Raw genomic sequence first — 12,393 nt, forward strand, 5'->3', positions numbered from 1 at the left:
CAGAAGTCATTACGCTTGTTGCGACCAATAAATCTGACTTAGGGTGACGTTAGATCTATATTTTTAATTCGATTCAGCTGCCCCACTAGCAGGCGTGCCACCCAGACCTACAGGGTGTCGAAAATATTTGTTGAACCTACAGATAAAAAAATGTCTGTTCTACCCTTTAGACCGGTTTGAAAACTGTCAGTCAAAGAGGCGCTTAGGATTCACAGAGAGTAATTGAATTTAAATTCTAGGAATGTCTCATGAACACGGGGAGAAGGAAAGAGAATATCTTAAAGACGATCTTCGTCTAACGCCTAAACATTTGAGGATTAAAAAAATGGAAAACTAAAGATAGAAAAACATTTTATTCCATCATACAGTCTAGCTGTAAATAGCCTTCAGTAGCCAAAGGCAACAATACAAATACAGTAATAGAAACAGCTGGAAAAAACCATCTTAGAATTATAGATCTACAGACTTCACAATCCCGTTTTGGTTCTGGAAATAACTTCACTGACAAAACGGTTATTTTTCGCGAGGACGTCGGCTCTGAACTGCTTCAGCTTGATCTTTATTTCTTCCTCTGACATTTCTGTCAGGGGTAAAGCTTTTACTCTGGAGAGGAAATCCTGGATTATCTTTTCACCTTCCTGCAACAGAACAAGAAATGTAGTGTTATTGTTTAAGAACCACGCGTTTCACCGCAAAGTCCAATTAAGATGGAAGTAACACAACCAGAAGCCTTGTCTGCATAAAAAGAAATACCTAATGAGGTTATTTTAGAAACATGGGTTATAAATTGCAACCATTCCCTTTGTTTCAATTTTTGACATCGGACTGGTCAAGATCAGTTGCTGATTGGTTGCGGTAACTTCCCCGGTGTCATGTGTCATCTATGTTGGCAAATAAAGCACTAAGGGGCCCATTCACCAAGCTCGGGTGAATGAATAGAGGGGAAAAAAAAAGCTCGAATTTCGAGTAGTTTTTTGTGATCCTCGACTATCGAATTGGCGTAAATTCGCCTGAGTAGAATGATTCGAATAGATCGAGCGCAAAAACGCTGCAACTATTCGCCATTCGATAGTCGAAGTACTGTCTCTTTTAAAAATAATCCGACTGCCTACTTCGCCACCTAAAACCTACCGAATTGCTTTAAAAGCCTATGGGAAAGTCCCACCGGCTTGTTTTCCAAGTTTTTGATCGAATAAAAAGGCATTCGATCGAATGAAAATCCTTCGAGCGAATATTCGATCGAGCGCCTATTCGCCTGGCGAATATTCGCCAACGCGTATTGCCTATTCGATTCTATTCCCCAGTCGCATTTCGAGGGATTTAACCCCTCGAAATTCGACCCTTGATACATTTGCCCCTATATGTCTGAATCGTTAAATTTCCCATGATACAGTTGAAGTGTCCTTTTGCTTCTACAGGTATGGGACTGGTTATCCACAATGCTCTGGACCGAAGGTTTTCTGGATAAGGGATTTTTCCATAATTTGGATCTCAATACCTTAAGTCTACTTTAAAATCATTTAAACATTAAATAAACCCAATAGGCTGATTTTGCTTCCAATTAATTATATCTTCGTTGGGATCAAGTACAAGCGACTGTTTTATTATTACACAGAAAACAATATTAAAAATTTTAATTTATTTAATTAAAGGAGGCTATGGGAGATTTGGAAATTTCTGGACGATGGATTTCCGAATAACCGATCCTATACTGTAAGATGTGTTTGTGGCCATAGATATTTTCCATACAAGCTTTCATAAACACATTCAGTACCCAATTAAAGGAGAACGAAATCCTAAAACTGAACATGGGTATTTTATACATTGAACTTACCGTATCAAGCCTAAAGGTTCATCATCTCTATAAGAGTAAGAGCTCCGCCATTTTGGATTTTTTTTAGGAGTGTCAGTGACACTCACATGCTCAGCGGGCTCTCGGCAGCTGTTGAGAAGTTAAGCTTAGGGGTCGTCCCATCATCAAGCAGAGAATGAGGATCAACCAATCAGAAGCTGCTGCTGCAGAGCTGAGTATTAAATTCTGATGTAAACTGCACTCGTTTCTAAGCTTCCCTTTAATTAGAATCTTAATTACTAATCAGTTTTGTATCGTAGCTGTAAGATTTTATATATACAGTATATTTTAAGTTGGTCCCTAAGGCCTGAATCTATGTCACTTAATTAGGAGCATAAACCGAGGCACAGAAAGAACTCCAAAACATAACATGTAGAATGCTAACCTACTTCTCTCTTAAGCTTTTGTTCTTTTTAACAGCAGGACAAATTTTATAAAATATCCACTGGCAAGTGCTGGTCTTCTGTAATCTTATGGCCCCTAATGACCAACTGCATATGTTGTATATGGGCCTAACAACGCACTACAGTGTTGGTCCCAAACATGATTGTGCCTTAAAAGAGAACAGCACGGCATGCACATCATCAATGTAAGAGACTTTATAGTATAGACAGGCAAAAAAGTAATAATAATGTTTAAATCAGAGAAAAAACATAGAAAGCTTTACCATCAGGAATCGGCATTGGCATTGGCAGCGCATTATGTACAAACCTCTTTCTCTTCGCAGCGTCTTTTCCTGGCGGGTTCATCATCACAGTCATCGGGGTTCCCAACATACTGAAATTCCTCTAATTCCAGCGCCTTTTCCTTTGCCGTTTCAATAACATGTTTAGGAAAGTTGGCAAGTTCTGCCACGTGGATTCCAAAGCTCTGATCACAAACCCCTTAAAAAACAAAAATCACCATATTTGTGTGGGGACCCCCTTCTAATATAACAAGTGTGCCTAAACAAATCAAAATATTGTCGTCGAAACCATTAAAGGAAAACTATACCCCCAAAATGAATATTTAAGCAAATTAAGCGGCATATTAAAGAATCTCACCAAACTGGAATATATATTTAAGTAAATATTGCCCTTTTACATCTCTTGCCTTGAGCCATCATGTTGTGATGGTCTGCGTGCTGCCTCAGAGATCCCCTGGCCAGAAATACTGCAGCTCTAACTGTAACAGGAAGAGATCACCTGACCAGAAATACTGCAACATGAAGAGATCACCTGACCAGAAATACTGCAGCTCTAACTGTAACAGGAAGAGATTACCTGACCAGAAATACTGCAGCTCTAACTGTAACAGGAAGAGATTACCTGACCAGAAATACTGCAGCTTTAACTGTAACAGGAAGAGATCACCTGACCAGAAATACTGCAGCTCTAACTGTAACAGGAAGAGATCACCTGACCAGAAATACTGCAGCTCTAATGGTAACAGGAAGAGATCACCTGACCAGAAATACTGCAGCTCTAACTGTAACAGGAAGAGATCACCTGACCAGAAATACTGCAGCTCTAACTGTAACAGGAAGAGATCACCTGACCAGAAATATTGCAGCTCTAACTGTAACAGGAAGAGATCACCTGACCAGAAATACTGCAGCTCTAACTGTAACAGGAAGAGATCAGCTGACCAGAAATACTGCAGCTCTAACTGTAACAGGAAGAGATCAACTGACCAGAAATATTGCAGCTCTAACTGTAACAGGAAGAGATTACCTGACCAGAAATACTGCAACATGAAGAGATCACCTGACCAGAAATACTGCAGCTCTAACTGTAACAGGAAGAGATCACCTGACCAGAAATACTGCAGCTCTAACTGTAACAGGAAGAAATGTGGAAGCAAAAGACACAACTCTGTCTGTTAATTGGCTCATGTGACCTAACATGTATAGTTTGTTTGGTTTGTTTGTGTGCACCATGAATCATACGATCCCAGGGGGCGGCCCTTATTTTTTTTTTTAAATGGTAATTTTCTATTTATGATTACCCAATGGCACATATACTAAAAAAAGTATATTATTGAAAAAATGTTTTATTTACATGAAGCAGGGTTTTACATATGACCTACTTTGTTTGGGGGGTATAGTTTTCCTTTAATATGCTATTATCTGAATAATCAATGCGGTTGTTGCGGCATTATTTCTTAGTGAATGTATTGGGGTTAAAGTACAACTTATGTATTTACAAATTGGCTTCTAAAAGACTATTTACTAGTACTGTAGTAGAATGAAGTACATTTTAGTGATATTTCATAGACTTTCTAAAACATATCTAGAGCATGGTAAACATCCTCAGGCTTGAAATAGTAACGGACACTTAAAAGACAAAAATGTTAAATGATATGCTGCTACAGGCCTCAACAAAAATTCCTTCCCTCTTTTATAATAAAATGAAAACTCTCTATTATATGGTCAGACAGATGAACAAGACTAAGCCTTAATACCTTAAACTTACCTAAAGAACTTGGAAGTCTATACACACAAGTCCCATGATAGAGGACCAATATACCTCTCACATCTCTTAAATATGGGACCACATGCTTAGATGGACCCGGGACACTCAGCCGCACTCAACTCCATCCCCACTATTCGTCTACATTCAAGAAATGTGTTCCATAGCAAAGAGCTTGACAAACTTCTAGCGCTATGCCCCTTTATTTCACCCCTCTCTGGAACAACAACACATTTCCTGAACACCTTATAGTGACAAACTTTCACAGATGGAGTCAGAAGAGAATCCAAGCACTGGGTGATGTGTGGAACAACAACTCATTGGTGGGGTTCTGAGAACATAAGTTTCAGTTGAACCTACCAGATTCAGATTGGCTCACATGTTATAAACTATGTCTAAAATCCCTATAGTAGCCGTCTTTGCTCTCCCTTTACAGTTCAATGTTAAAAAAAAAAAAAAAATCCAGAATATATGCAAAGCTTCATACCCCACAATATGCTGCAACCTCATTCGCACTGCAGGATAAATGGAAAGAGGATCATGGAGTTTTTTAATGTTGCTTGGTGCTAAAAGCAGTTTTGGCCATATAAAAATGCCTTACTGTATATACTCGAGTATAAGCCGTCCCGAGTATAAGCCGAGGTACCTAATTTTACCTCCAAAAACTGGGAAAGCTTATTGACTCGAGTATAAGCCTAGGGTGAGAAATGCAGCAGCTTCTGGTAAGTTTCAATCTCGTTTTTGAATGACTATTCTTAGGCGCCGGCGAATATTCTTAGGCGCCGGCTACTATTCTAAGGCGCCGGCGAATATTCTTAGGCGCCGGCTACTATTCTAAGGCGCCGGCTACTATTCTAAGGCGCCGGCGACCGTTTTTGCGTTTGACCCGAGTATAAGCCGAGGTAGAGTTTTTCAGCATATTTTGGGGGCTGAAAAACTCGGCTTTTACTCGAGTATATGCGGTATTTTATACACTGAACTTATTGCACCATGCTAAAGTTTCAGAATCTCAATAAATGTTTTTTGTGCAACCAAAACTTGCCTCCAAGCCTGGAATTCAAAAATAAGCTCCTGCTTTGAGGCCACTGGGAGCAACATCCAAGAGGTTGGTGAGGAACATATTGTTCATGAGCTACTGGTTTGGGATTGCTTACCAAAAACTATTTTAAAATGCAGGCAACCCTAACCTTTTGGGTAATGGCCATTTGGCACATAATATTTACCAGCATATTGTATTGTATGGACATTAAAAATGCAATGATTCCCTAGACGTGCATATATTTTCCATCTGTCCAGTAAAGAAGACCCCCGGGAAGGTTTAACTTTGTTATTCTCACATTGAATTACATAAAATGGATGTCATAAACTCAAATAAAGCCGTAATATTCTCTACAAGGCTTTGGGACTATGCCTTTTACATTGAGGTTAAGATAATTTACTGATGAGACAACGGCAAAGCTATGGCAATAAACTAAATTCTGTTACAAATGTACCACAGGTTGCGCAGCAACCTCGTGAGATTTCATTATGTTACCTTTCATAGAAATGAATAAGTGATATAAGCCTCCTAAAGTATATAGCAAGGGCAAGCAAAGCTTAGCTGCCAACCCAAATCAATATATAAAGAATCCTCCCTTTGTTTACCTTTTTCCATTACACACTGCCTTCTTGAGTTATGATTCAAGATAACATAATGTTTCCCCTTATTGATTTACAAAGGAAATCACCCACGAAAGCCATAAACATTAGGAAAACTTCTGATGGATGTGACACTCTGTAACAAGGTTTCATCCCAGTAACATCAACTTTAAGAAAGGGAGAATCCTTCTGAAAGCTCCCAAAAACCTTAGGTCATTGTTAACCTGGTCTAACACTTTCCACAATTCTGGAATTGGTAAATGGGCAAAGGTTTTCTACAGATGTCCTTTTGTATTTTGAAAGAATTAAAGGGATCCTGTCATCGGAAAACATGTTTTTTTCAAAATGAATCAGTTAATAGTGCTGCTCCAGCAGAATTCTGCACTGAAATCCATTTCTCAAAAGAGCAAACAGATCTTTTTTATATTCAATTTTGAAATCTGACATGGGGCTAGACATTTTGTCAATTTCCCAGCTGCCCCCAGTCATGTGACTTGTGCCTGCACTTTAGGAGAGAAATGCTTTCTGGCAGGCTGCTGTTTTTCCTTCTCAATGTAACTGAATGTGTCTCAGTGGGACCTGGATTTTACTATTGAGTGTTGTTCTTAGATCTACCAGGCAGCTGTTATCTTGTGTTAGGGAGCTGCTATCTGGTTACCTTCCCATTGTTCTTTTGTTTGGCTGCTGGGGAGGAAAGGGAGGGGTGATATCAGTCCAACTTGCAGTACAGCAGTAAAGAGTGACTGAAGTTTATCAGAGCACAAGTCACATGACTTGGGGCAGCTGGGAAATTGACAATATGTCTAGCCCCATGTCAGATTTCAAAATTGAATATAAAAAAACCTGTTTGCTCTTTTGAGAAATGGATTTCAGTGCAGAATTCTGCTGGAGCAGCACTATTAACTGATTCATTTTGAAAAAATTTTTTTTTCCCATGACAGTATCCCTTTAAAGGAACAGTTCCTAGGAGGAGTGTAATACAGGGTTATAAACGGACAAAATAAATGTTTATTAACAGGTCATTTTTTTATTACTTAGAAATGATTATGATTTTCCTGTGACCCTGCAGTTTGTATCTGTGCACTTTTTATTCATCGCTTTGCTGCGTTATCATCAACATCTATCCGGACGCATATCACATATATAAAAGTCTGTTAAATAAAATGAGGGACCCGACAGAACATGTCCTGTCCCATTGCAATAAGAGAAACACCGAAAACATAAACTTTAAGACGGAATATAGTGGCTGATTGTTATAATAAGCAAGAATTCTGGCACGATGCTTCTTCCAGGTATTTCATAAATATTGATTTCTATGCATCTCTAGATTTTGTAATGCAATTGTAATGTAAAAATATCGCAAAGTCAGGGTATTTCTATGTTAATATGGTATTTGCAGAGACACTTCATTGCATTTAAAACAAAACAACATATATAGTAAATAGATTTTTTTCTTAACAATGGCTACACAGTTTTAAAAACATAAGTTATATTTTATGGCTACATTTATAGCAACACTCAGTCAGCCAAATTGAAGTCCTCCTTACCTCCCATTTTTAGGTAAACCTGTATAAACTTGACACTGTGGGGGAGAATTAGCAACCGTCGATAGGTATCCTACATTATTTTATCACATTCAAAGGTCGTTCAAGTTCTGGCAACTGTTTTCGTGAGAATGTCCACATCAATTTTGATTCAAATCAATCAAATAGTTGACTTAGCAGATTAGAAAAGCCTTGAAAAAGAAGTTGCAGCCTAACCATGTTGCTAACTTCTTGCACTTCATTGATCCTGTCTAGTGATGCACCGAATCCAGGATTCGGTTCGGGATTCGGCCGAATCCTTGTGCCTGGCCGAACCCGAAAAGGTAAATTATGGTCGGATAGGTTAATCACGTGATTTTTCATCACAAAATAAGAATTTTTTTGCATATGCAAATTAGGATTTGGTATTCGGCCAAATCTTTCACCAAGGATTCGGCCGAATCCCAAATAGTGGATTCGGTGCATCCCTAATCCTGTCTATGGTCCAGCTTGAAGTAGAGCACAACACCTGCTTTGTGCTTCCAAGTTTTTTCCTCTAACCCCTAGCGGAGAGAAGATAGCAATGTGGTACTCCTACATTATTATGTAGGGCCCAGTGTAATTTTCAGCCAACAGTACTTAGGTAAGCGATTATAATTGCTGGTGGGGACCCCTGAAGTGATTAGGCCTTTCCTTCTCCTTTAAAGGACCAGTAACGTCAAAAAATAAGTGTTTTAAAGTAATGAAAATATAATGCAGTGTTGCCCTACACTGGTAAAACTGCTGTGTTTGCTTAAGAAACACTACTATTGTTTATATAAATAAGCTGCTGTGTAGCAATGGGGGCAGCCATTCAAAGGAGAAAAGGCTCAGGTTACACAGCAGATAGCAGATAAGCTCTGTCTGTCTAATGGTGTTATCTGTTATCCATTCGTTATCCTGTGCCATATAGCCGTTTTTCAATTGCCGCCATTGCTCCACAGCAGCTTGTTTATATGAACTATAGTAGTGTTTCTGAAGCAAGCAGATCAGTTTTACCAGTGCAGGGCAACAGTACATGATATTTTCATTACTTTAAAACACTTTCATTTTTTGGTGTTACTGTTCCTTTAAAGTACTTCAACGAGTTTTCATTAGGTATAATCTCCAGTTAAACAATGACTTATAAGAGAAATGTGTTGTTGTATGGCCACGTCAATCATCCAGTTGGTGTTAAACTAAATCTGGTCACCTTCTTTATTGGCATCAGAATTTCAGCTTTTGGACCAATGGTCAGAGCCAATTGCTCTTGAAGTGCCATAAGATGCTAAGCAGAACTACAGGATTGCCAGCCCTACCCCATCGATTTATGAACAAGAAATTATCAAATAAAAATTTAAATGGGACCATTATTGAATTAGAGAGGGTCCAACGCAACTGGTAAAAGGTATGGAAAATCTTAGCTATGAGGAAAGACTGGCCAAATTGGAGATGTTCACGCTGGAGAAGAGGCGCTTAAGGGGTGATATGATAACTATGTATAAATATATAAGGGGATCGTATAATAATCTCTAATGCTTTATTTACCAGTAGGTCCTTCTAGCCGACGCGTGGGCCCCCATTCCGTTTAGAAGGAGGTTACGTCTAAATATCGGGAATTTTTTTATAGTGAGAGCTGTGAAGATGTGACTTCTCTCCATGAACCGGTTGTGCTGGCTGATACATTAGATAGCTTCAAGAAGTGATTGGATGGCTTTTTAAGCAAAAGTACAAGTTGATCCAGGGACTGGTCCAACTGCCATCTTGGAGTCAAGGAGAAATGTTTTCCCCCTCTGAGGCAAATTGCATAAGGGTTTTTCGCCTTCCTCTGGATCAACTGGCACAGGAGTGGCCATACTTTGCTAATGCGAGGTCTACTTTCATGTACATAGTTATATTTAACATACAACTATTACTGTTATAAATATCTGAATGAAAAGCATGAAACAGGAGGGTGATTTAGTCAAGCTGTTTGTTGACAGTGTCGTGAGCTCTACTGATCCCCAGCTAAAGGTCTGATGGTAGATCCCGATCTATTTTTTGGGCACCCATGAACTAGCAGTGAGGCAGGTTATATATAGACTTAACAGTTTGAACTTGATGGACGTGTCTATTTTACCCTAACTTATTATGTAGGATTGACATCCTTTCAAAATTGTCACATTAAAGAACAAGTGTTTTTGGTTGCTGGGGTCAGTGACCCACATTTGAAAGCTGTAAAGACGCAGAAGAAAAAGGCAAATACTATTTAGAAAAAAAGGCCAACTGAAATTTGGCTCAGAGTAAGACATTTCATAATATATTAAGGGGCCGATTCACTAACTTCGAGTGAAGGATTCGAAGGTAAAAAACTTCGAATTTTTTTTTGGGCTACTTCGACTACGAATCGAAGGATTCGAACTAAAAATCGTTCGACTATTCGATCATTCGATAGTCGAAGTACTGTCTCTTTAAAAAAAACTTTGACCCCCTAGTTCGCCATCTAAAAGCTACCGAAGTCAATGTTAGCCTATGGGGAAGGTCCCCATAGACTTGACTAACTTTTTTTGATCGAAGGATATTCCTTCGATCGTTGGATTAAAATCCTTCGAATCGTTCGATCGAAGGAATTATCCTTCGATCCAACTATCTGCGCTAAATCCTTCGACTTCGATGTCTAAGGATTTTAATACCTAGTCGAATATCGAGGGTTAATTAACCCTCGATATTCGACCCTTAGTGAATCGGCCCCTAAAAGTTACCTTACAGGTTAACTACCCTGTATATGAACAATCATATAATAACAATGTTTCTCCTTTTGTACAAATAATTGTAAAGATCTGATCAAGAGGCTTCTGAATAATAAAACGTAAAAATATTCTTCATTGTAATTAAACAGATTAAAATAAGAGGCGCGGTAAAGAAATTCCCAATGTAATTTACTTTCAGAACCACTTGTCTACTACTCACCTTTCTTTATTCGGTAGAGCATGGTTAGGGTATCTTCTGTGGTGAGAGCGGTAACATGCAAATTGTTGACGGTTGGGACCTGGTCAGCCAGGGCTGTTAGTTCATGAAAGTGGGTAGCAAACATACAAAAAGCCTTGATTTTAGTGGAAATGTATTCGGATATTGCCCATGCCAGGCCAAAACCATCATACGTGGAGGTTCCTCGACCCAATTCATCAATGATAATCAGAGAGTTCTCTGTAGCAGACCTGTGCATAGTAACAACAAGAGGTGGTCACACTTCTAAACCACAACAATAAAATACATTTTGAGACTATGTTTAATGCTCAACTATTGATCCTATACCTGTCTCAAAACCAATCTCTATTTTCTAAAGTAAATACTAGTATTGTAGAGAGTTCTGTGCCACCATCTTGCTTCCAGTCCTTGTGATCATTGCTGCTGCCCTGGGCATTGAGCATGTGCAGTCGAACCAAATCGGAATCTTAAAGCCGTAGTTTTTGCTTTACCGAGCATGCGCACAACCCCGAGCATCAAGCGAATATCATAGAATTCCTTTCATTCTCCTTTAAAGCTCATTAAATGAATCTTTTGGCATGTCAGGTAGGGAACAGACCTGAAGATCTTTCGTTATTTAAATATAACATTTGGTTTCTTCCACGGAGAGCCTACGGTGACAGTCCTACCTTTATCTGGCATTTTCTTCTTCTGACTGCTCATTAATTTGTTTAACCTGTAACAGTTCTCCAGAGGCCCCGTCTTATTCCATGCAACATCCGATGGAATAAAATGTTCTAACCCTGGTGTTCACAGATATAATAGTAGCCGTTCAATATTAAATTCAAGGACGAACTAGGAAAAACGTGGTTCTGACATCGTGAAGTAGGTTTCATATACAGAAATTAATTCAAAAAATGCCTGGTACAGGGTATTACTTGTGTTTGATACATTAAAGGTCAACTATATCTTCATTTTTTTTCTTCTATCCCTTTGTATTTATGTAATGGATATCATAAGAACTCACTATATTAGTATTTTCCCATCCCTAGGAACTACGAGCCTCCAGTTTTAGCCATGGGTCAGCTGCCATTGACTCAAACTGGTTGACCAAATTCTTAAAGGCATTAAATCTCTTAAACAATGACTGGCAGTGTCCTAGCTCAGTAGACATTCTCTCACTTTCCTCAAAAGGCACGGTTGTGGGTCTATGATGACAAATGTGTTTTTATTATAATGGAGTGACTTGTAATGGTATGAAGTAGCTCAAACATTAATTTGATCCAGGTATGACTGGACAAGTAATGGGGGGCTTGAGCACAAACTGCAAAGTCATTAAGCAGAGGAGGATGTATCTTAAAAGGCAATTCACCATCACCAAACCAATTATTTTTTTAAACCGGCCACCACAAATAATAAATTTTTTTGAGGGTTCAATCTCTCTCAAAATATGGATGTTCTAAATAAAATATTTTGTAGAATTTTGCCTTTTAAGGTCAGTACATGCTAATGGGAGCCATCTGAATATTTCCTCCTAAACTCTACTCCATGTGTCCATCCAATAAACATTATATAAACTGAAGTGCCCAGCTTTGAAGTGTCCAACTGTAAACTGATCAAATAGAGAATAAAGCTAATAAATAATAACTAACCATACACATATATATTCTGCTGATGACTTATACTGTATCAACACCAAATAAAAGCTTGCTCTAACTACCCACTAATAGTAAAGGCAAGAACATTTCTACTTTCTCTGCATGTACATAGAATAAAACACATTAAGAGAAGACGCTGCAATATTCGGAACTCTCTCCTGGAATAAAACCAACCCAACTTGACCAGTTCCTTCTAGGTTTGCTCCCTTTTTTATACGGTTGCTACTCTTTTTTTTTTGTCTTTATGTGAATTGGAGTAGGAGTAAGACTGGATTTTCTCTAAGGCTTTCTAAATAGGTTAAAACATA

General features: G+C 38.6%; 1 protein-coding gene across 1 annotated transcript in view; it reads right to left on the reverse strand.

Moving 5' to 3' along the window:
• Nucleotides 1-338: 338 nt before the first annotated feature.
• msh2.L (mutS homolog 2 L homeolog) overlaps nucleotides 339-12,393 on the reverse strand; it is a 70,819-nt gene continuing 58,764 nt past the window's right edge. The window contains exons 14-16 of the mRNA XM_018262532.2: nucleotides 10,431-10,678; nucleotides 2,564-2,736; nucleotides 339-638 (exon numbers count right to left, since the gene is read on the reverse strand). Of these exons, the coding sequence (XP_018118021.1) occupies nucleotides 468-638; nucleotides 2,564-2,736; nucleotides 10,431-10,678 (592 nt within the window). The 3' untranslated portion in view covers nucleotides 339-467. The remainder of the gene's footprint in view (nucleotides 639-2,563; nucleotides 2,737-10,430; nucleotides 10,679-12,393) is intronic.

The sequence above is a fragment of the Xenopus laevis genome, chromosome 5L (assembly GCF_017654675.1).
Source record: "Xenopus laevis strain J_2021 chromosome 5L, Xenopus_laevis_v10.1, whole genome shotgun sequence".
NCBI classification, from domain to species: domain Eukaryota; kingdom Metazoa; phylum Chordata; class Amphibia; order Anura; family Pipidae; genus Xenopus; species Xenopus laevis.